The 25,621-nt window shown below is 40.1% G+C and overlaps 1 protein-coding gene across 2 annotated transcripts; it reads left to right on the plus strand.

Moving 5' to 3' along the window:
• Nucleotides 1–796: 796 nt before the first annotated feature.
• LOC139385017 (F-box only protein 3-like) lies at nt 797–22,345 on the plus strand. 2 transcript variants are annotated; one of them, XM_071129998.1, is made up of 9 exons: nt 797–817; nt 1,757–1,913; nt 2,084–2,124; nt 2,309–2,486; nt 3,904–3,949; nt 5,115–5,199; nt 20,625–20,706; nt 21,180–21,284; nt 21,373–22,345. In XM_071129998.1, the coding sequence occupies exons 4-7, from the start codon at nt 2,403–2,405 to the stop codon at nt 20,653–20,655; spliced, it is 246 nt and encodes an 81-aa protein (XP_070986099.1). In that variant the 5' UTR covers nt 797–817; nt 1,757–1,913; nt 2,084–2,124; nt 2,309–2,402; the 3' UTR covers nt 20,656–20,706; nt 21,180–21,284; nt 21,373–22,345. The 2 variants fall into 2 exon arrangements, with proteins under 2 accessions (XP_070986099.1, XP_070986098.1); XM_071129997.1 differs by lacking the exons at nt 797–817; nt 1,757–1,913; nt 2,084–2,124; ... (1 more) ...; nt 3,904–3,949; nt 5,115–5,199 and adding an exon at nt 18,394–18,498.
• The last annotated feature ends 3,276 nt before the right edge of the window (nt 22,346–25,621 follow it).

Here is a 25,621-nt window from a genome sequence, read left to right on the forward strand (position 1 = left end):
ATGTGCTGAGGATGATGTGCAAGTGGAGATACTGGGGTGCAAGAGGGTAAGTAATAATATGGGGATGAGGTAGTTGGGTGTGCTATTTACAGATCGGCTGTGTACAGGTACGGTGATCGATAAGCTGCTCTGACAGCTGATGCTTAAAGTTAGAGAGGGAGATATAAGACTCCAGCTTCAGAGATTTTTGCAATTCGTTCCAGTCATTGGCAGCAGAGAACTGGAAGGAAAGGCGGCCAAAGTAAGTTTTGGCTTTGGGGATGACAAGTGCAATATACCTGCTGGAGCACGTGTTATGGGTGGGTGTTGCTATGGTGAACAATGAGCTGAGATAAGGCAGGGCTTTACCTAGCAAAGACTTCTACAATGACGGCCTACCCGGACAACGCTAGGTCAATTGTGCGCCGCCCTATGGGACTCCCAATCACGGCCGGTTGTGATACAGCCTGGATTCGATTCAGGGGGTCTGTAGTGATGCTTCAAGCTATGAGATGCAGTGACTTAGACCGCTGCGCCACTTTGGAGCCCGTGTGTTAAGTGGTGATGTCCCATCCTTTCAGGTTGTTGGCATGAGGTAGGACTAAATAGATTTAAATAGTGGAGTAGGGTGGTGTTATTTTTTTTACAGTTAGATGGTAGGGTATTTATATTTATTTTTCAAGCAAAGTATAAGGGAGTTGTACTCCAGTCTAGTAGGTGGCGGTAATGCAACATATTGGATGCCAACCGCCGTTAAACCTAATCGAAGAAAAGTGTGAGTTGCAGGGAGGGAACACGTGAAAAACAGCTACACTGTGCAGAAGCTGGTCCTTCTTGGGTATGATAGTACTAGAATCCAAATAATTGTTTGTCTAAATGTTTTTGTCCTGCTGAGCTGAATAAGATGAATTTACATGAAAAAACTGCGCATATTAAGTGTATATTTTGTATTTGAAAGATTCTTTCTCGCTAGTAAGAAAGTTAAGTTCCAAAACTTTCCAAAACCTTATCGCTAGTGAGGCTTTATTTGGGTAAACTGGATATACCCAAAGAGGAAGAGAGAGACCCAACTCGGCTGAACATCTTTCCCCTCCAGCAGGTGTTTTTTTTATTCTTTCGTTTAGCCCACCAAGCAAGGAGTTTTTGTCAGTGAGCGTGTCGAATTTGTTCAACAATAAAACGAATGGCTTATTTGCTACGTGAGATTTATTTGATCGAATAGAAGTTTGGTAAAGCTTATGTTGTTACGTAGTGTACTGATAAGACATTTAAGTTACATCCCTGCAACACAGCCCGCCGTGCCGCTTTGTGGACATTGTTAGGGCGGAGAGACATGTATATTGACAGTATATCGATCACCTTTGGTCTACCCCTTGGGTTCTTGAGAGCTACTTATTTGCCAGGCTATTAGCGTCCGAGCTAGCTAATGCTCATCCGTGTCCGTTATTTTATAACCCTCAAATGATTCTCCCCTGTATGATATGTGATCTCATCAGCATATGAACAGTTCAAAGCCTGTGTATTAGAATCTTGTCTGTAGCAAAGAGTAGAGTTGTAGTTCACTTCCTCTGGTTTGTGGTGAAGAGTAACAGCAAAACATTCACATAAAAACGTTTCAAATTGTAAAAGGTTCAAAATGGCTTGTACCAACATTCTTTTGATCTCTTATTTGATGTATCAATCAGGAATGTTTGTACTGATTACTCAATGTGTTTATTTGGCAAACTGAATAGTATTGATACGTTTTTTATTTAGCTAATATTTTGTTGTTGAGCAGGTCTGACAAAATCCAAAAAGGTTCAAACCTGGAAGGAACTCTTCCTCGAGTTCTATACTGACTTGGGTCACTACATTGATCACTAATGGCACCCTGAATAAAGCCTGGGATGACCTGAAGGGATACCTTGACCCCAGGATGATCGCCTCTGTCAAAGGTAAGCCTCCACAAGGCATACACATCACCACTTTAGGGGATTTGATAGCAGTGAGATGGTTCGATGGAACAATTAGGCCTTATTATCATAAAACCCTCAACCAATATGTTGATGGATTTTAAAAATGTGATTTGTTTGCCAAAGTCAATTTTATGATTTCCCCTGAGCAGAGGGAGCAAAGGAAGAAGAGCTGGATGGCATTGAGGCGCAGGTGGGTTGCAAGATTTCAAATGACTACCGGTGCTCATACCGGATACACAATGGGCAGAAGCTGGTTGTTCCTGGCTATGATAATGTTTGTTGTGCTGCTGAGCTGAATAAGATGAATTTACACTAACAAATGTACATAATTTTTTTACCACAAGTATACTTTACCTACCCCTATTTTCTTTCAGTTTAATGGGAAGCATGGCCCTGTCTAACCACTAGCGCTCAGAGGACCTGCTGGATAATGAAACGGAAGCAGGGGGCTTTAAGCAGCGCAAGGTCATGAGGCCATGTTTGCCCCTCACCTTCTGCTTCCACACAGGCCTCAGCCAATACATGGCCCTTATTTCACCTTTATTTAACCAGGTAGGCAAGTTGAGAACAAGTTCTCATTTACAATTGCGACCTGGCCAAGATAAAGCAAAGCAGTTTGACGCATACAACAACACAGAGTTACACATAGAGTAAAACAAACATAATAATACAGTAGAAAAATTAGTCAATATACAATGTGAGCAAATGAGGTGAGATAAGGGAGGTAAAGGCAAAATAGTCCATGGTGGCGAAGTAAATACAATATAGCAAGTAAAACACTGGAATGGTAGATATGCAGTGGAAGAATGTGCAAAGTAGAGAGAAATAATGTGGTGCAAAATAAATACAGTAGGGGAAGAGGTAGTTGTTTGGGCTAAATTATAGATGGGCTATGTACAGGTGCAGTAATCTGTGAGCTGCTCTGACAGCTGGTGCTTAAAGCTAGTGAGGGAGATAAGTGTTTCCAGTTTCAGAGATTTTTGTAGTTCATTCCAGTCATTGGCAGCAGAGAACTGGAAGGAGAGGCGGCCAAAGGAAGAATTGGTTTTGGAGGTGACCAGAGAGATATACCTGCTGGAGCGCGTGCTACAGGTGAGTGCTGCTATGGTGACCAGCGAGCTGAGATAAGGGGGGACTTTACCTAGCAGAGTCTTGTAGATAACCTGGAGCCAGTGGGTTTGGCGAAAGCTAAATACTGAAAGTTATTTTTGACAGATACAACTCACTGCATCTGGGGGGAGCCATTTTCTAGCTTTCTCACCACGTCAATTGCAAACAGCTTCCAGTGTTTATGTTTCATAAATTGGAGCAAGGACAACTCTTTGCCACTGGGGGCAGCCCTTTTCTAGCTATGGTATCTCACCACAGGCAGGAGAAAATGTTGAATAATGGAAATTAACTAATGGCGGTAGTGGAAAAAGTACCCAATTGTAATACTTGAGTTAAAGTAAAGATACCTTAATATACAATGACTCGCGTAAAAGTCACCCAGTAAAAGTATACAAGTCTTTGATTTAAAATATACATAAGTATCAAAAATAAAAGTTAAAATAATTTCACATTCCTTATATTAAGAAGAAGAAGAACCAGACTGCACGATTTTCTATTTTTTATTTACGGATAGTCAGGGTCATACTCCAACACGCAGACATAATTTACAAACAAACATTTGTGTTTAGTGAGTCTGCCAGATCAGAGGCAGTAGGCCTGACCAGGGATGTTCTCTTGAGAAGTGTGAATTTGACAATTTTCCTGTCCTGCTAAGCATTCGAAATGTAACAAGTACTTTTGGGTATCAGGGAAAATGTATGGAGTAAAAAGTACATTTTCTTTAGGAATGTACTTGAGTAAAAGTTATAAAAAAATATAAATGGTACAAGTGCCCCAAAAAACAACTTTAAATTATTTTACTTAAGTACTTTACACTAATGGATGACTAATATGATTGTTCTAAATGTTTCTATTATAGGATCAAATGGCACAAGATCCATCTGCAATTGATGTGTTCATCACAGGTATGATGAGATATTAGTTTGTTACTGAGGGATTCTGTATTTTACATTATAGCCATTAGCATATATATGATTAAATATTATCTGATGTTGGTTGTGTGAGGTATCTGCATTTGTGCACTGGAGCATCATTATGAGATTAAACAACTGCTTGCTACTTGCCTGTTTGTGTGTGTGACAAGAACTGAGTAACATGGTGTGACCTACATGTTGCAAAACTGTAGATAACAGCCCAGCAGATGCTTTGTCCTTGTGTTTGTATGTAACAATATTGAGCACATGGTGTAACTTGCTGTATCTTACAAAGTTGCGGTTAAGCAGGCATAGGGAGGGGTGGTCATCATGAGGTTTAACTGAGATGGAAAAATACTGAACAACACAATAGCAGGAACTGAGCAACTGTTATAACCAGGGGGTGATACCAGAACAGTAGGAATCTTTTCATCGACGGAGGGAGGACTCCAAGAAACGCCAAGAGGCGGGGACCTGCCTGGGCGCCTGCGATAGGCTGAGCAAGTTTAAACCACGCCCATCCTCTACTGTGATAGGCCAACAGACGGGTTGGAACAATGTCTATCACAGTATAAGAACACTGTTTATGTACATCCTATCAGTTCCCTGTTCTGCCCTGCGTGGTATTACAGTGAGCCCGTATATACGAAAGTTGCATTTGCCATTTATTACTTAGCTAATAAAAAATACATAGTATACAATCGGTGACTCATTGTTATATTTATCCTGATACCAGATTCGAATTTACGCAACTCTAACATTACATATATTATAAAAATATTCAGTTAGGTTGTGTGAAGATGTTTCATGGCGACATCTCACTGCAAGTTAAGCAAACTTAAAAGCAACTTTTATTTGGATGCTTAACAACTAGGTTATGTAAGTCCAGGAATTCTTCAAGGTACAGAGGATTCTGGCATTGCTCCCATTCTTGAGGTTGTGGACTAACTGCATGATGGGAGATGTGAAATATAAACTGCTGTATTGCAACATAGCACTTCATTAATGGAATAAAAAAAATGAAAGTCTGGATTATTTGCTAAAATAATATTTGTTGATATTCAATGTTAGTTCCTCAACATAAATGGATTTGAACTTATGCAGTGTCTCACTTACTCATTATTTTTCTTCCTCTCACTCTAATTTCTCACCTCAGGGTCCAGCTTTACTGAGTGGTTTACCTCGTACGTCCATAATGTGGTAACAGGAGAATACCACATCATCTGGGATCAGACCTCCAGGTAACCTCTATTAACTTTCCCTTTCTGAAATACCTAAATGGCACATGCAGGGAGGTCGTAGTTTCTGTCTCATGATGGCAATACTCAACAATATGTAGTAGGGCTGACTGAGATTTCTTTAGTCGAGCACAGGCAAAAAAAAAAATATATATATATATATATATATATACAGTACCAGTCAAAATGTAGGACACCTATTCTTTCAAGTTAAAAAAAAATTGTATTTATTTTTTCTCTACATTGTAGAATAATAGTGAAGGCATCACAACTATGAAATAACAGAAATGGAATCATGTAGTAACCAAAAAAGTGGTAAATCAAAATATATATTTTATATTTGAGAATCTTAAAGTAGCCATCATTTGTCTTGATGACAGCTTTGCACACTCTTGGCTTTCTCGCAACAAGCTTCACTTGGAATGCTTTTCCAACAGTCTTGAAGGTGTTCCCGCATGTGCTGTGCACTTGTTGGCTGCTTTTCCTTCACTCTGTGGTCCAACTTATCTCTAACCATCTCAATTGGGTTGAGGTCGGGTGATTTGTAGAGAGGGCTGGTCATCTGATGCAGCACTCCATCACTCTCCTTCTTTGTCAAATAGCCCTTACACAGCCTGGAGGTGTGTTGGGTCATTGTCCTGTTGAAAAACAAATGATAGTCACAGTAAGCCTAAACCAGATGGGATGGCTTATCGCTGCAGAATGCTGTGGTAGCCATGCTGGTTAAGCGTGCCTTGAATTCTAAGTAAATCACAGACAGTGTCACCAGCAAAGCACCATCACACCACCTCCTCCATGCTTCACGGTGGAAACCACACATGCAGACATCTGTTCACCTACTCTGCGTCTCAAAAAGACAGCAGTTGGATCCAAAAATCTCAAATATGGACTCATCAGACAAAAGGACAAATTTCCACCGGTCTGTCAATTGCTCATGTTTCTTGTCCCAAGTAAGTCTTCATATTATTGGTTTCCTTTAGTAGTGGTTTCTTTGCAGTAATTCAACTTTTCTTCTGCAGCAGAGGTAACTGTGTCTTCCTTTCCTGTGGCGGTCCTCATAAGAGCCAGTGTCATTATAGCGCTTGATGGTTTTTGCGACTGCACTTGAAGAAACTTTCAAAGTTCTTAATTTTACGCATTTACTTTAACACATGAAAGTCAGTCATGATGAACTGTTGTTTCTCTTTGCTCATTTGAGCTGTTCTTGCCATAATATGGACTTGGTCTTCTGTATACCAACCCTTCCTTGTCACAACACAACTGATTGGCTCAAATGCATTAAGAAGGAAATAAATTACACAAATTAAGATACACCTGTTAATTGAAATGCATTCCAGGTGACTACCTTGAAGCTGGTTGAGAAAATGCCTAGAGTGTACAAAGCTTTTAAGGTGGCTAGCAAAGCTTTGAAGATTCTGAAATATAAAATATTTTTTGATTTGTTTAACTTTTTTTTTCTCATTACTACATGATTCCAAATGTGTTATTTCATAGTTTTGATGTCTAAACAATTATTCTACAATTGTTATTTACATATTAAAATTATTGAGTAGGTGTGTCAACTTTTGGCTGCTCTATCTACAGAAATAAGACAGATCCTGCTTCTGTTGCCTGTTTGAGTGTTTGTTTAATAGCCTACTGATTCCATGAGCACCAAGCCTAATTTTTAAAATTTAATTAAATTTTTTATTTTACCTTTAATTAACTAGGCAAGTCAGTTAAGAACAAGTTCTTATTTTCATCAATGACTGCCTAGGAACAGTGGGTTACTAACTGCCTTGTTCAGGGGCAGATTTGTTCAGGGACAGATTTGTACCTTGTCAGCTCGGGGATTTAACCTTGCAACCTTTCGGTTACTAGTTAGAGCTACGCTACGCTGCCGCCCCATGCAACGATATGTCAAGTAAACAATTTCACAAATTCAGCTTTTTAAAATCTTTGCTTTGCTGTGATAAAGGCTTTACACTTTATTTTGTTAGAACAGCCTCTCCTGTATTATTTATAATCAATTTAGTGTCTACAGTACTCCAAATTGTCAGAAAAATATTATTATAATAATACTACATTTGTTTGATGTTGTTGTTGTTATGATGATCCTAAGTAATTTATTTTTTATTTCACCTTTATTTAACCAGGTAGGCTAGTTGAGGACAAGTTCTCATTTGCATCTGCGACCTGGCCAAGATAAAGCATAGCAGTTCGACAAATACAACAACCCAGAGTTACACATGGAATAAACAAACATACAGTAGGAAAAAAATAAAACAAAAAGTATATATGCAGTGAGTGCAAATGAGGTAAGATAAGGGAGATAAGGCAATGTTTGGCAGCATGAGTGAAGGATGCTTTGTTGCGAAATAGGAAGGCAATTCTAGATGTAATTTTGGATTGGAGATGCTTAATGTGAGTCTGGAAAGAGAGTTTACAGTCTAAGCAGACACCTAAGTATTTGTAGTTGTCAACATATTCAGTCAGAGCCGTCCAGAGCCGTCCAGAGTAGTGATGCTGGATTGGCGGGCAGGTGCGGGCAGTGATCGGTTGAAGAGCATGCATTTAGTTTTACTTGCAATTAAGAGCAGTTGGAGGCCACGGAAGGAAAGTTGTATGGCATTGAAGCTCGTCTGGAGGTTAGCTAACAGTGTCCAACGAAGGGCCAGAAGTATACAGAATGGTGTCGTCTGCATAGAGGTGGATCAGAGAATCAGCAAGAGCGACATCATTGACGTATACAGAGAAGAGAGAGTCGGCCTGAGAATTTAACCCTGTGGCACCCCCATAGAGACTGCCAGAGGTCCGGACACACCGATTTGACACACTGAATTCTATCAGAGAAGTAGTTGGTAAACCAGGCGAGGCAATCATTTGAGAAACCAAGGCAGTTGTCTGCCAATAAGAATCGGGTGATTGGCCGTCGAAAGCCTTGGCCATGTCGATGAATACGGCTGCACAGTAATGTCTCTTATCGATGGCGGTTATGATATTATTTAGGACCTTGAGCGTGGCTGAGGTGCACCCATGACCAGCTCTGCAACCAGATTGCATAGCGGCGAACGTACGGTGAGATTCAAAATGGTCGGTAATCTGTTTGTTAACTTAGCTTTCGAAGACCTTAGAAAGGCAGGGTAGGATAGATATAGGTCTGTAGCAGTTTGGGTCTAGAGTGTCTCCCCCTTTGAAGAGGGGGATGACCACGGCAGCTTTCCAATCTTTGGGAATCTCAGACGACATGAGGTTGAAACAGGCTAGTAATAGGGGTTGCAACAATTTCGGCAGATCATTTTCGAAAGAGAGGGTCCAGATTGTCTCGCCCGGCTGATTTGTAGGGTTCCAGATTTTGCAGCTCTTTCAGAACATCAGCTATCTGGATTTGGGTGAAGGAGAAATCATGGCCAGCCATAGAAAAGCATGGCCAGCCATAGAAAAATTATTATTGAAATTCTCAATTATAGTGGATTTATTGGTGGTGACAGTGTTTCCTAGCCTCAGTGCAGTGGGCAGCTGGGAGGATGTGCTCTTACTCTCCATGGACTTTACAGTGTCCCAGGACTTTTTTGAGTTGCAAATTTCTGCTTGAAAAAGCTAGCCTTAGCTTTCCTAACTGCCTGTGTGTATTAGTTCCTAACGTCCCTGAAAAGTTGTATATCACAGGGGCTATTCGATGCTAATGCAGAACGCTACAGGATGTTTTTGTGCTGGTCAAGGGCAGTTGGGTCTGGAGAGAACCAAGTTCCTGGTTCTACATTTTTTGAATAGGACATGCTTATTTAAGATGGTGAGGAAGGCATTTTTAAAGAATGACCAGGCATCCACTACTGACGGGATGAAGTCAATATCCTTCCAGGATACCCGGACCAGGTCGATTAGAAAGGCCTGCTCGCTGAAGTGTTTTAGGGAGCGTTTGACAATGATGGGGTAGTCGTTTGACCACGGACTCATTACGGATGCAGGCAATGAGGCAGTGATTGCTGAGATCTTGGTTGAAAACAGCAGAGGTATATTTGGAGGGCAAGTTGGGGAGGATGATATATATGAGGGTGCCTGTGTTTACAGATTTGGGGTTGTACCTGGTGGGTTCATTGATAATTTGTGTGAGATTGAGGGCATCAAGTTTAGATTGTAGGATGGCCCGGGGTCTTAAGCATGTCCCAGTTTAGGTCACCTAGCAGCATGAGCTCTGAAGATAGATAGGGGGGCAATCAGTTCACATATGGTGTCCAAGGCACAGCAGGGGGCAGAGGGTGGCCTATAGCAAGCGGCAACGGTGAGAGACTTGTTTCTGGAAAGGTGGATTTTTAAAAGTAGAATCTCGAATTGTTTGGGTACAAACCTGGATAGTAAGACAGAACTCTGCAGGCTATCTCTGCAGTAGATTGCAAGTCCGCCCCCTTTGGCAGTTCTAGCCGCAGAGCCAATTTGAGCAGCTTTCGTCGGTAGTCCAGTCGTGAAGGATCGGCGGGGTTCCATGCCCCGTACCGGCAGTAGAAGGGGGTCCGGGCCAGTTGGCAAAAAGGGTATTATAGCCCAGGAGTCGCTGTTGGGCTTCTTCTGCTAGCCGGGATATGGGCCTAGCATGGGCTAGCTCCAGGCTGATTGGTGCTAGCTTCGGGACAGGGACGTGCCGTTAAAACCTCTTAGGGATCCCTTAAGCTCGAATCCCGCTCGAATCCCGTTAGCGGGATAGATTTGACAACATCCAGTGAAATTGCAGAGCGCCAAATTCAAACTACAGAAATATAAATATTCAACATTCATGAAAACATGTGTAATACATCAAAATAAATCTTAACTTGTTAATCCAGCCGCTGTGTCAGATTTCAAAAAGGCTTTACGGCGAAAGCACACCATGCAATTATCTGAGGACAGCGCCCCGCATACAAAATCATGAAAAACATATTTCAACCAGGCAGGTGCAACACGAAAGTCAGAAATAGCCATATAATAAATGCCTTACCTTTGAAGATCTTCATCTTTTTGCAATCTCAAATGTCTGTGACACAATGAATGGTCGTTTTGTTCGATAAATTTCTTCTTTATATCCCCAAAATGTCAATTTAATTGGCGTGTTTGATTCAAAAATACACCAGTTCCAACATGACTAATAAGTTACCTGTGAACTTTGTCCAAACATTTCAAACAATGTTCTTAATCCAACCTCAGGTATCCTAAAATGTAAATAATCTATCAAATTTAAGAAGTTTTCAATACCGAAGACAAACAACACGGAGCGCGCTCCTGTTTACGCGCAACAAAATACTAGAGACCTTCTGAGTGACACGTAGAAAGAATAGCACTACTTCATTTTTCAAAAGAAAAACATCGAACAATTTCTAAAGACTTTTGACCTTGTGACCATTCTATGTATCTGTTGTTTGTCATGTAGTTTGAAAGGGGTGTATCTTGGCTATAAAAGACCTTTGTACTTTTATTTTATCACTCTCAACGGATCATTAGAAATGGTGAATCATTGAGAATCATTGCTATTGCAAAGCTCTTATTATTAAAAATGCAGTTTAAGTATAACTCTGGCTTGTGTAATAAGTTTGTCTCTCCTCATTTGATAGTAAGGAAATTAACCACCACAAACTGCAATCTGGGCCCTAATAAATCAGGTTTCCCATAGAAAAGCATTGGAAAACACCATGACCTCAAACTTTTTTCCCTGGATGGATTGTGCTCGGGGTTTCGCCTGCCAAATCAGTTCTGTTATACTCACAGACATTATTCTAACAGTGTTTTCTATCCAAATATACGAATTATATGCATATCCTAGCTTCTGGTCCTGAGTAACAGGCAGTTTACTTTGGGCACGCTTTTCATCCGGACGTGAAAATACTGCCCCCTATCCCTAAGAATTTTTAAACCAGGAATAGTCACTCGGATTGCAGCTAGCTAGCTGTGGTGATCCAGGTGAAGAGGTTCAGAGCTTGCGGTAGGAAACTGGGGATATGGAGAGAAAATAGGTCCGGTTTTGAATCGCGTTGTACAAACTGGCAAGAGCTTTCTGAGCTAAAGGTTAGCTGATGACCGCTAGCAGTGGTTAGCTGACTGTTAGCTAGTTAGCTGGCTAGCTTTTGTTGGGGAATACCGGTCGGAGGTGGATACTGTTAGAGTTGCGTAAATTCGAATCTGGTATCAGGATAAATATAACAATGAGTCACTGATTGTATACGATGTATTTTTTATTAGCTAAGTAATAAATGGCAAATGCAACTTTCGTATATACGGGCTCACTGTAATACCACGCAGGGCAGAACAGGGAACTGATAGGATGTACATAAACAGTGTTCTTATACTGTGATAGACATTGTTCCAACCTATCACAGTAGTGGCTGAGCGTGGTTTAGACTTGCTCAGCCTATCGCAGGCGCTCAGGTGGGTCCCAGCCTCTTGGCGCTTCTTGGAGTCCTCCCTCCGTCGATGTATAGATTCTTACTGTTCTGGTCTGGTTTCTCATGGTCTGAGAGTCTTTAGGTGCCTTTTTGCAAACTCCAAGTGGGCTGTCATGTGCCTTTTACTGAGGAGTGGCTTCTGTCTGGCCACTCTACCATAAAGGCCTGATTGGTGGAGTGCTGCAGAGATGGTTGTCCTTCTGGAAGGTTCTCCCATCTCCACAGAGGAACACTGGAACTCTGTTAGAGTGACCATTGAGTTCTTGGTCACCTCCCTTCTCCCCCAATTGCTAATTTTGGCCAAGCGGCCAGCTTGTTCAAAACTTATTCCATTTAAGAATGATGGAAGCCACTGTGTTCTTGGGGACCTTCAATGCGGCAGAACGTTTTTGGTACACTTCCCCAGATCTGTGCCTCGACACAATCCTGTCTCGGAGATCTACGGACAATTCCTTTGACCTCGTGACTTGGTTTTTGATCTGACATGCACTGTCAACTGTGTGTCCAAATCATGTCCAATCAATTTAATTTACCACAGGTTGACTCCAATCAAGTTATAGAAACATCTCAAGAATGATCAATGGAAACAGGATGCTCCTGAGCTCAATTTTGAGTCTCATATCAAAAGGTCTGAATAGTTATGTAAATAAGGTATTTGTTATTTTTAATACATTTACTAAAATGTCTAAACCTGTTTTTTTTTTGCTTTGTCATGGGGTATTGTGTGTAGATTGAGGAAAAAATCTTATTTTATCATTTTTAGAAGTCTAGAAGTAACAAAATGTAGAAAAAGTCAAGGGGTCTGAATACTTTCCGAATGCACTGTAGTTGATTTGATTAAAACACATAGGATGTGTCTATAAATGGAAAAATAATGTTTACATTATTTTTCAAAGAAAAGAGACAACTCTTGACCAAGTTTTTTTTTTTTTTGGTGGGGACACCACTAATATGTAGTTAACATGCATTCAAATCAAGGCTTCCAAAAGATTTTGAAGGTTTAAGCTTTGTCCCTATTCACATGTACGTCCATGATAAGCAGTGTGTTTCTGCCACGGGATATTACTGTTTCAGTGTCTACCTTATTCTTACCGCAGGTACCACTATTTCATCTACTGATTTCAGCTCCTGATCATGATTAAAATGATATGGGTAAATAGATCATACTACAGCTGTCATAACTTCCCTAACCTTATACATTACATTTTACCCTCAGGATTGAAATGGCAAATGATGCCCTCCCTGAGAATGCTTGTCGTTATTGGAAGATCACCAATGCTAATGTGAATGTGGAGGAGGTGACTAGACTAGAAATGATTCTGTGGACTTAGCGTAATGTTTCATTCTCAGTTGTCTCCTTTTGGTAGCAGTGGACAAAAACCTGTTACGATCTAAGAATGATTTGCAGCTAACGGATTACTAATGTAATTTTCATCATACAGTTGAAGTCAGAAGTTTACATACACTTAGGTTGGAGTCATTAAAACTCATTTTTCAACCACTCCACAAATTTCTTGTTAACAAACTATAGAATATTTCACTTATAATTCACTGTATCACAATTCCAGTGGGTCAGAAGTTTACATACACTAAGTTGACTGTCTTTGGGACCCACCCTCTACACTATTTGCTTGACATCATGGGAAAATAAAATCAGCCAAGAACTCAGAAAAAAAATTGTAGACCTCCACAAGTCAGGTTCATCCTTGGGAGCAATTTCCAAACGCCTGAAGGTACCACATTCATCTGTACAAACAATAGTGATTTTAACGTGTATTAACTCAGGACTGTGAATACGTATGTAAATGTATTTCTAAACACGTGTTTTCACTATGGGTTATTGTGTGTAAATGGGTGAGAAATATATTTTATTTAATTTTGAATTCAGGCTGTAACAAAACATTTTTTTTAATAAGTCAAGGTGTATGAATACTTTTTGAAGGCATTGTATCTAGTTCACTTATTTGTTTTTTCCCCCTCATAAGTCTGGACAAATTCAAAGAATTTACAGAGGAAGAACAAGAGAGAGAAAGTTAGAGGAACAAAGATAATACCCCCCAAAATGCTCCCCTCTCACAATTACCATTAACAGAGGAGGTTAGCATTTTTGCAGGGGTATGAACTTTGTTCTTCTGTAACTTTCGTGGTCTTTATTATTCACGATTCATACATAATTATCCACAATCATGGAAGCATCCACGTTAATGTAGTGTTCTGAAACATCTATTATTTACAATAAATGTGACTCCAAAATGACAATACATTATTCACTATTCAGTTCCTATTGGGTGAAAGGTAATCTGAAACACAACCAAAACTAACTGCAAATCCATCCAACAAGTACAGTCGTATGAAAATGTTTGGGCACCCCTCTGAGGCTGCATAATAATTTACTCTGTCGTCACAGAAAATGATCACAGTGGCATGCCATTCATTTTCTAATAAAAGCTGAGTACTGGGGTATTGTCCAGACAAAGATTTTTAGTGTAGCAATATTAAGTTGTATGAAATTAAATCAGATGTGAAAAATAGGCTATGCAAAAATATGGGCACCCTTGTCATTCTGTTGATTTGAATACCTGTAACTACTTAGCACTGATTAATTGGAACACACAATTGGTTTGGTGAGCTCATTAAGCCTTGAACTTCATAGACAAGTGCATCCAATCATGAGAAAAGGTATTTAAGGTGGCCAGTTGCAAGTTGTTGTCCTCTTTGACTCTCCTCTGAAGAGTGGCAACATGGGGGGCCTCAAAACAACTCTCAAATGACCTGAAAACAAAGATTGTTCAACATTATGGTTAAGAGGAAGGCTACAAAAAGCTATTGCAGAGATTTAAGCTGTCAGTGTCCACTGTGAGGAACATAGTGAGGAAATGGAAGACCACAGGCACAGTTCTTGTTAAGGCCAGAAGTGGCAGGCCAAGTAAAATATCGGAGAGGCGAAGGATGGTGAGAGCGGTCAAAAACAGCCCACAGACCACCTCCAAAGACCTACAACATCATCTTGCTGCAGATGGTGTCACTGCATCGTTCAACAATTCAGCGTACTTTGCACAAGGAGAAGCTGTATGGGAGAGTGATGCGGATGAAGCCTTTTCTGTACACACGCCACAAACAGTTGCTTGAGATATGCAAACGCACATTTGGACAAGCCAGCTTCATTTTGGAATAAGATGCTGTGGACTGATGAAACAAAGATTGAGTTATTTGGTCATACCAAGGGATGTTATGCATGGCAGCAAAAGAACACAGCGTTCCAAGAAAAACACTTGCTCTCCACAGTAACATTTGGTGGGGGTTCCATCATGCTGTGGGGCTGTGTGGCCAGTGCCAGTACTGGGAATCTTGTTCAAGTTGAGGGTCGCATGGATTCCACTCAATATCAGCAGATTCTTGGGAAAATGTTGAAGAATCAGTCACAAAGTTGAAGTTACACCGGGGCTGGAGGAATGGTCCAAAATGTATTTTACCTTTATTTAACTAGGCAAGTCAGTTAAGAACAAATTCTTATTTTCAATGACAGCCTAGGAACAGTGGGTTAACTGCCTTGTTCAGGGGCAAAACGACAGATTTGTACCTTGTCAGCTCAGGGGAACTTGCAACCTTCCGGTTATTTGTCCGACGCTCTAACCACTAGGCTACCCTGCCGCCCCAAATGGATACCTTCAAAAACAAATACCTTCATCCAGAATCCAGACACTCATTAGAGGCTATGGGAAGTGTCTAGAGACTGTTATTTTCGCAAAAGGAGGCTCTACTAAATATTTATGTGATTTTTCTATTGGGGTGCCCAAATGTATGCACCTGTCTAATTTTGTTTTGATGCATATTGCACATTTTCTGTTAATTCAATAAACCTCATTTCACTACTGAAATATTACTGTGTCCATCAGTTATTTGATAGATCAAAATGAAAGTGTTGATCCAAACACCCAATTATTTATAAATGGAAATCATGGAAATTGTCAGGGGTGCCCAAACTTTTTCATATGACTATGTCGTCACAAGCTTGATGTATTCATTGCATGCTAGGAATATGGGACCAAATACTAAACTATTGACTACTTTGATACAATAAAAGTGAATTAAAAAAAAAGATGCATAAAGTTATTTCATTTCTAAACAGTCAAAGAGATGTATTAAAATAAAAGGTGACATTCTGTGCTGTCGCCTCATATTAAACGTATGATCTTAAATAATAAATTCTGGAGTATAGAGCCACATTTAAAAAATGTTGCTTGACTGTCTAAGTAAATACGGCGGGAAGTGTATATTATGTTTTATAATGCTTTCTGATGCAATTTCAGGTCATTAGATGGATATTATCTCAGCTTTGAGTACAAGTGTATCACTCATCTCAGCATGTACAGTCATTAAAACTAGTTTTTCAACCACTCCACAAGTTTCTTGTCAACAAACTATGGTTTTGGCAAGTCGGTTAGGACATCTACTTTATGCATGTCACAAGTAAGTTTTCCAACAATTGTTTAGACAGATTATTTCACTTATAATTCCCTGTATCACAATTTCAGTTGGTCAGAAGTTCACATACACTAAGTTGACTGTGCCTTTAAACAGCTTGAAAAATTCCAGAAAATGTCATGGCTTTAGAAGCTTCTGATAGGTACACCTCAAATGATGTCAATTAGCCTGTGGATGTATTTCAAGGCCTACTTTCAAACTCAGTGCCTCTTTGCTTGACATCATGGGAAAATCCAAAGAAACCAGCCAAGACCTTAGAAAACAAAAAATTGTAGACCTCCACAAGTCTGGTTCAACCTTGGGAGCAATTTCCAAACGCCTGAAGGTACCACGTTCATCTGTACAAACAATAGTACGCAAGAATAAACACCATGGGACCACGCAGCCATCAAACCACTCAGGAAGAAGACGCGTTCTGTCTCCTAGAGATGAACGTACTTTGGTGCGAAAAGTGCAAATCAATCCCAGAACAACAGCAAAGGACCTTGTGAAGATGCTGGAGGGTTCAAAAGTATCTTTATCCACAGTAAAATGAGGCCAATATCGAAACGCAACCTGAAAGGCAGCTCAGCAAGGAAGAAGCCACTGCTCCAAAACCACCATAAAAAAGCCAGTCCAACGGTTTGCAACTGCACATGGGGACAAAGATCGTACTTTTTGAAGAAATGTCAGATGAAACAAAAATAGAACTGTTTGGCCATAATGACCATTGTTATGTTTGGAGGAAAAAGGGGGAGGCTTTTGAAGACATCCCAACCGTGAAGCGTAGGGGTGCTTTGCTGCAGGAGGGACTGGTGCACTTCACAAAATAGATAGCATATTGAGGAAGGACAATTATGTGGATGTATTGAAGCAACGTCTCAAGACATCAGTCGGGAAGTTAATGCTTGGTCGCAAATGGGTCTTCCAAATGGACAATGACCCCAAATGTACCTCCAAAGTTGTTGCAAAATGGCTTAAGAACAATGAAGTTGAGGTATTTGAGTGGCCATCACAAAGCCCTGACCTCAATCCTATTGAAAATCTGTGGGCAGAACTAAAAAGCGTGTGCGAGCAAGGAGAACTACAAACCTGACTCAGTTACACCAGCTCTGTCAGGAGGAATGGGCCAAAATTCACCCAACTTATTGTGGAAGGCTACCTGAAAAGTTTGACCCAAGTTAAACAATTTAAAGGCAATGCTTATAAATACTAATTGAGTGTCTGTAAACTTCTGACCCACTGGGAATGTGATGAAAGTAATAAAAGCTGAAATAAATCACTCTTTACTATTATTCTGACATTTCACATTCTTAAAATAAAGTGGTGATTCTAACTGACCTAAGACAGGGGATTTTTACTATGATTAAATGTCAGGAATTGCGAGAAACTGATTTTAAATGTATTTGGCTAAGGTGTATGTAAACTTCAACTGTTCAACTGGACATGAAAATACCCTGGCTTAGCAGAGCAAATTCAGTTTTTTCAGAGAGATGTTTTTTCTTTGACAATGTTGCCAGGAAGATGTGTGCTGTTATGTATTATAACTGACTTGCCTAGTTAAAGATTTTTAAAAATAATAAAAAAGTGGCCTCTGTTGTAGCCTGACCAATGTTCCTTTGTTCAGCTGTTGAGTTGTGTTGGCCTACTGGTGTAAACCAATAGCCTCATTTCACCCATTCATGTCATGATAACTAATGTAAAGTAGGGTGCAGTAAGCTGGTCTTATTTATGACTAGCATTCAGTCTATGACAACTGTATTACAGTTCTCAATTCAGTTAATTTAGTTATCTATTCCAATGAATATAGCACATTCCAAGGATGCATTGTTAAACCCAGCTGTTAAATTTTGCCCTGACATTCATTTTCTGAAACAAACCGGTGTAGGCAGTTGTGGGGTAATCAGTTAGTCTACCTGAAGATACGTTTCAGTTCAAATATTTGGCCATTTTGAAATGCACTTCAACCTCCAACTTGGTATCTCTCATGTCATGTGTCGATTAATTATTGTATTTTTTTTTTTAAAATCTAACCTTTATTTAACTAGGCAAGTCAGTTAAGAACACATTTTTATTTACAATGATGGCCTACACCAGCCAAACCCGGACGACGCTGGGCCAATTGTGCGCCGCCTTATGGGACTCCCCATCACGGCCGGTTGTGATACAGCCTGGATTCGAACCAGGCTGTATTTGGAATTAAGGAATGAATCAGTCATTAAATTATTAATGCTTCGTCATACAGTATTATGAAATGTAAATTGTTGTACCCTGAATATAACACCACACCTTAAATAATACTGAATTTACTTAATAGGTTGGTGTCATCACAAACTACGTTCCCCAGCAGTCGGCAGTTTATTTTTCTGAAAGGGAGGGGCCATGGTTGATATTTCTGAGTTCCTAAGCACTTGCTTGCCATTTTGCTTTCGTTGTTCGAGGAATTAGGGTAAGTCAAAAATATACACTGTATGAACTAACGTAACTATTTGAGTTAATGTGGTGTGGTTGGCTATCTAGCATAGCTTTAGCTACACAGCTAATGTTAGCTACTGTAGCTAACGTAACCTTAGTCCTGCCAGTTGACCAAGTCTGGACTCTTTGGGACATCACTAATTACCGTGTTGGTCAGGTTACTGTAAACCAAAGCCATGGCAGATGCATATAGAGAGATACAGCTGGAAAATGGCTAAATAACGTTGGCTAAGCTGGAACACTAACCCATAGCAAACGAATGGAACGTTCGCAGACCCTGTTTTGACTGGAGTGATGCATAGAATTTCATTTAACCCAAATGGCACCAAAATGTATCCTTTTTATTTTACCACAACATTCTGTTCTTAGGACGAAACTAAATAATACCAACTTGTGCAGAAAGTAAACATCCTCACCTCGGTGGTGTGCTTATGTCTGCATAACGAGAAGTAGTTAGCAAATGGCAACTTCTGACACTTTCTGGTCTAACGTTTGACAGCGTAATACACTGCCCAGCCTTAAATAATTAGAGGGGATTCTCATGATTTAAATGTCCCAAAATTATTTTTCTAAATATACACATTGCGAGAGACGGAAATTCCATTAGTAATTTGTTTTCTAATTTTAACTACAAACAACGTGGGTAGGTCTCATTGCCAACAATAGCAAAGCAAGCATTGTGAAGTAGAACAGTAAACTGGGAATATAACGTTCTGAAGGCCTTAACTAATAGGATATGGCAGCGTGAAAAAGGCCTTAAAATAAGGTGTTTTTTTCGTGATTACTTAAACTATGGCAGGCAGCTTGTACATATGGTAATATTATGAAACTGGGCTCCACGGCGGATGCAATGAACTCATTTTTATCAGGAAAAAAAGCATTGTTTAAAAATGTGTCATGTCTTTCATTGAGGAATGCGTTTGGACGTAATCCGGAAAGTGGTGTCATTGGATTTTACCTAGTCATGTGATTTGCCAGTGATCTCACGATTGGGTGTGTTCGTAAATTAAATATGAAGTGCCAGAACTGTGCGTTCGTAAATTCAGAGCGTTGTCACATTGTCCATTCGTAGATTTAGAGTTTTGCCCTAGGAGCATTCAGAACGCACACTGGACGCTCTGGCCGTTCTGACCTCAACGGCAGTCAAGCACCCGAGCTAATTGGCTAACGTTGGCTAGCTACTTCCAGACACAAATGAGAGAGCACCTCACTCTGACCATTTTACTCGCCCTTGCAGAGCTGGTTGCGCTGTTTTCATGTTATCCAGAGCGTTGGTGACTGCAACTTTGCTGCCGGCAACAATTTAATTACGCTTTTTTTTTTGCCAACGTTTACCTACACCGGTCTTATTCAACGGGTGTTGAGCTTTTGTAAATTCATCAGTTATTCTGCGCTCTGGCATATTCAGACGAGAGTGCTCTGAAATCGGAGTAGATGGCCAGAGTGACCTTTACGAACGCACCCATTGTCACACTACTTAGCCGGTGCCAATATATGTATTGTGATTCGATGTTTCAAACATATCTCCCCATATGTCTGCTGCCTAGGGACAAGAGAGCCATGAGAACTAGTTTGGATCAGTCAGGGAAATACAAGTGCTGAAAACAAAGGCTCCCTATTTTAAAAAGATGGAGAACAAACTATGAAGGATTAACAGGAGTGTTGGTGTAGGTACAGCCAACTAGCGCAAACTGTATATTGCGATATTGTCGATATGATATAGCGTCAAACATATATATATATATATATATGTAACTGTATAGGTTTTTACCCCCATCACTAGTTAAAGCCAGCCCTTCATTGAAACAATAAGTCACCCTGTTTTGGTAAAAGGCTGAGGGATGGGCCTGGAGAAATGTAACTCTCTAATTCATAAACTGCTATCAAAATGATGGTTAAAACTATGTTTTGAGGCTATACATTAGATTAAAACAAGTTTATATTTTGGGCTTTGATGGGATACAACAGTTGAAATAAGCTTGAGGCATTGAAGTTATTCTTCAAAAATTAATGGGTATATATCATTAATTTACAAGCCCAAAAATGGATTTAGCAACTAGGGATTATAACTTTAAATGATTCTTGTCTCTTTTTATCCAGACGTGACAGTCAGCAGAAATCCAAATCATGAATAATTATCCTGGGATGTGCTTAGTGTTCTGTTTTGCAATATTTGGATTGGGTAAGTAATAATTTTTCTGCCATTAAAGTTGCTTCTTTGATACTGTTGCGTCTCGCCTTGCGCTTGAAAATTGAAGGTCATATAGCCACATGGTTCACATTTACAATGCTCTGTCTAACCGTTAATCACTGCATACAATACATATTAGCACCCAAAAATGATTTTACAAATACAAAAATATATATTTACTGTGTGCCGTTTTAACAGATTCTCACAGAATTATTTTGCATTGCACTTCCTGAGCTAATAAACTCAGGAGGAAAGAAAAGCTTCCGAAACAAAAACATGAGTGGACATTTGTATATGTAAAGTTATTTTTGGATGATATTCAAGTTGAGTTCAAGTTTTCTAAAACTGTATCGCAATCAAGGATGGAGCATTTCACATTTGACCAAGTCACAGTAGCTAATCAAAATGGAAGTGGAATGATTTGAGTCATGTGAAGGGCTAAGTGTCTCACCTGGTTTTCTCAGGCTCTGCCATCCGCTGTGTCAAATGCAAGGATGACACCGGGAGCTGCACAACTACACAGGACTGCCGTGTTGATGAGGATGCCTGCCTGACACTAGCTGAGAGAGGTGCCGTAAAATGTGTAATCTGAATCAAATTATGAAAATCCTCCCATTTCTCTGCATTACCCTGTAACTCGTATGTTATTTGGCACAGGGGGACAGACAACTCGGCAGTGCATCAAGGTCTCTGACTGCGACTTCAATCGATTGGCCCAGATGTTTCCATCTGTACCAAAATTTACCTTCGATTGTTGCAGCAGTCACCTATGCAACGGAGCCACATCCATTGGCACTGGCAAGCCCTTGCTGGGCCTTCTTGCCTCATTGGCAGTGATGTGGTGGTGTATGCAGTAACCTCTCCTCACACTTACATCTTAGAAGCTCTAATGCTGCCATTCGACTCAACAGAAGCCACTGATGGAACGGCAACAGGAAGATATGATCTAAAAGCTCATGCTGAAATTCTGCCTTATTTGCCTGACTTACTGCTGCACATTTGCAATATTGAATTTGACACTTTGCACTTAATTGGATTTTAAAGCTTTCTATGATAACCTATTTGTTGATTACCAATGCTTTGTGCTTCAGCCCAAGGGCTGAAAATAGGAAACGTGCTCACAGGTCATGAGTTTGGAAAAGGTATATCATTCAACCAATCCTATTTTGAGGCTTGTAAAATAGACTAACAATTTCCATCTAAGGGGGTTTGCTCAGAATTATGACCAAGTATTGCTCCAATAGGTTGTCTATAGTTTGTTGACCCAAAGTTACTATAATGTGCTTAAATGTAAGGGATAATTTGAGAAATGTTTGTGGGTCTGTGATTGAGTGGACAAAGTATTGATTGTATAATAAAAAATGCAAATACTGCAGAATTAATGATGTGGAATTTGGAACTAAATGTTGATCATTTTGGGAGAGACATTTGTTCACATACAATGCCTTCACCGCTCTTATACTGTGTAGTGGCTTACCCTGGTACATAGCATTGCTTTGCCTGTTTTATAGGTATGTTAAACCAATCTGTCTTTTTTAAAGGGCACAGTATAGACCTATTAGGATTCAAATGAAGGGGAAGAAGTGAAATATTTATTCTCTGGACAATAAATAAAATATTACCAAAAAGCCATATTTGTCAGAAGGCTGTTTGTGTTTATTCTGTTTACCTACATGTTTTGATTCAGGAATGTCTAGCATTGTTTGAACGTGGACTACACTAATATTAGTATTGACGAATGGAGTTTTTGTAAAAGTCCTCAGCATCTTTGGTTAGAAAGGAGCTGTGCAGACTGGCATAATTACCATGATTCATTTATCTCCAGTCTAGGATTCCTTCCCTCTAGTGGTGAACTAATTGTGTATTTTATAAGTGAAAATTGCATTTTTTTTGCTACATATACAGCGGGGAGAACAAGTATTTGATAAGCTGCACCATCGGCAGTGTTTCCTACTTACAAAGCATGTAGAGGTCTGTAATTTGTATCATAGGTACACTTCAACTGTGAGAAACGGAATCTAAAACAAATCTAATTGTATGATTTTAGTAATTAATTTGCATTTTATACATCAGAAAAGCAGAACTTAATATTTGATACAGAAACCTGTTTGCAAAGATCATACGTTTCCTGTAGTTCTTGACCAGGTTTGCACACACTGCAGCAGGGATTTTGGCCCATTCCTCCATACAGATCTTCTCCAGATCCTTCAGGTTTCGGGGCTGTCGCTGGGCAATACGGACTTTCAGCTCCCTCCAAAGATTTTCTATTGGATTCAGGTCTGGAGACTGGCTAGGCCGCTCCAGGACCTTGAGATGCTTCTAACGGAGCCACTCCTTAGTTGCCCTGGCTGTGTGTTTCGGGTCGTTGTCATGCTGGAAGACCCAGCTACGGCCCATCTTCAATGCTCTTACTGAGGGAAGGAGGTTGTTGGCAAAGATCTCGCGGTACATGGGCCCCATCCATCCTCCCCTCAATACGGTGCAGTCGTCCTGTCCCCTTTGCAGAAAAGCATCCCCAAAGAATGATGTTTCCACCTCCATGCTTCACGGTTGGGATGGTGTTCTTTGGGGTTGTACTCATCCTTCTTCCTCCAAACACGGCAAGTGGAGTTTAGACCAAAAAGCTCTATTTTTGACTCATCAGACCACATGACCTTCTCCCATTCCTCCTCTGGATCACCCAGCTGGTCATTGGCAAACTTCAGACGGGCCTGGACATGCGCTGGCTTGAGCAGGGGGACCTTGTGTGCGCTGCAGGATTTTAATCTATGACGGAGTAGTGTGTTACTAATGGTTTTCATTGACCAGGTCCTTGACCAGGTCCTGCTGTGTAGTTCTGGGCTGATCCCTCACCTTCCTCATGATCATTGATGCCCCATGAGGTGAGATCTTGCATGGAGCCCCAGACTGAGGGTGATTGACCGTCATCTTGAACGTCTTCCATTTCATAATAATTGCACCTACAGTTGTTGCCTTCTCACCAAGCTGCTTGCCTATTGTCCTGTAGCTTATCCCTGCCTTGTGCAAGTCTACAATTTTATCCCTGATGTCCTTACACAGCTCTCTGGTCTTGGGCATTGTGGAGAAGTCGGAGTCTGTTTGAGTGTGTGGACAGTTGTCTTTTATACAAGTAACAAGTTCAAACAGATGCAGTTAATACAGGTAATGAGTGGAGAACAAGAGTGCTTCTTAAAGAAAAACTAACAGGTCTGTGAGAGCCGGAATTCTTACTGGTTGGTAGGTGATCAAATACATATGTCATGCAATAAAATGCAAATTAATTACTTAAAAATCATACAATGTGATTTTCTGGATTTTTGTTTTAGATTCCGTCTCTCACAGTTGAAGTGTACCTATGATAAAAAATTTGACCTCTACATGCTTTAAGTAGGAAAATCGGCAGTGTATCATACTTGTTCTCCCCACTGTATATATACATATGATCATGCATTTATCAATTTTTCATATAAATTATTGCCATCAGAATCAGTAATAGTACCAATTCCCTGAGCCAGCTCTCTTTTTAGCTAGGTACAACAAGTACTTTCCTGGCTTATCGCTTTTGCCTGACAAATCTCATTTTCTTTTCAGCACCCTGTGTTAGGAGAGAGTCCAACGTTGATCTAAGGACTGATATTTCCTTTTAATAGGGCAGTTTTAATGTAGTCCTTCTCTTTAGTTTCTAATTCACCCTCTAAAGTTGTTTTGCTTTTCATGCTTTTTCTGCCTGGTGTATGCTTTACAGGTTTCCCAAAGGAGCGAGGGGTTATCTGTTGATTGAGAGTTAGAGAAAAATGCTTTAACCTCTTTGGTGCTGGTGGGACGCTAGCGTCCCATCTGGCCAGCATCCTTTGATCTTCCTCTGTTTGCAATCCAAAGGGTCCCAGCTACATCACAAATGGTAATTTTCTTTGATAAAGAAGCCCTTTACATCCCAAAAAAGTGTTTAGTTGGCGCGCTTGACTCCGTAATCCATCGTTTTCCCTCGTTCAAAATGCATACAAATGAATCCCGTAAATTACCAATAAACTTCATCCAAACAAGTCAAACAACATTTCTAATCAATCCTCAGGTACCCTAATATGTAAATAAACTATCATATTTAAGATGATGAATAGTATGTTCATTACCGGAGATAAATAACAAAGTGCGCGCCCTCGCCGACACACACACAACACTAAAGCCAAAATGGGAGCCACTTACAAAAACTACAAATTCTAGCTATTTTTTTCAAACAACAAGCCTGAAACACTTTCTAAAGACTGACATCTGCTGGAAGCCTTAGGGACTGCAATCTGGGAGGTATCCCTTATATATTCCCATAGACAGCCATAATAATCAGTTCTGTTATACTCAGACATTTATTTTGTTTTCTATCCAATACTACCAATGATATGCATATCCTAGCTTCTGGGCCTGAGTAACAGGTAGTTTACTTTGGGCACCTCAGTCATCCAAACTTCTAAATACTGCCCCCTACCCTGAAGAAGTTAAACTCTGTAATAAAATATGATGTAAATGTATGGTCTTTAAGAATGGTTATATTCAACTTCCAATGTCTTGACAGATTGGATGCCCCATTGAGTTATGTCCAGGATCACCTCCGCATGATCAGATATGATTATGCTTCCTATCCTAGCGGATAAAACAGACTGCAAAGATGTCCTGGGCATAAAAAAAGTAATCTATTCTAGTCTGACATCCATGAGGTGCAAAGAAAAAAGTGAACTCTCTGTTGGAGGGATGAAAGGTTCTCCAAACATCAGAATACCCCAGATCACAAATAGCTTTAAGTGACTTAGCTTGAGGAGAGAGTGAAGCTATACTGCTGGGAAACTTTTCAATAAGGGGATTCAACAAACAATTAAAATCACTGCAGTGTCTGAGTTTAATTCTGAGAAGTCTA

This window comes from Oncorhynchus clarkii, chromosome 26 (assembly GCF_045791955.1).
Source record: "Oncorhynchus clarkii lewisi isolate Uvic-CL-2024 chromosome 26, UVic_Ocla_1.0, whole genome shotgun sequence".
In the NCBI taxonomy this organism is placed as follows: domain Eukaryota; kingdom Metazoa; phylum Chordata; class Actinopteri; order Salmoniformes; family Salmonidae; genus Oncorhynchus; species Oncorhynchus clarkii.

Excerpts from the sequence above, each read along its gene's own strand:
- LOC139385017 (XM_071129997.1), top strand. The coding sequence starts at position 20,652 with ATGAATAATTATCCTGGGATGTGCTTAGTGTTCTGTTTTGCAATATTT. Across the intron at positions 20,707-21,179 it reads TTTTGCAATATTTGGATTGG|GCTCTGCCATCCGCTGTGTC; the intron begins GTAAGTAATAAT and ends TGGTTTTCTCAG. Across the intron at positions 21,285-21,372 it reads CCTGACACTAGCTGAGAGAG|GGGGACAGACAACTCGGCAG; the intron begins GTGCCGTAAAAT and ends TATTTGGCACAG.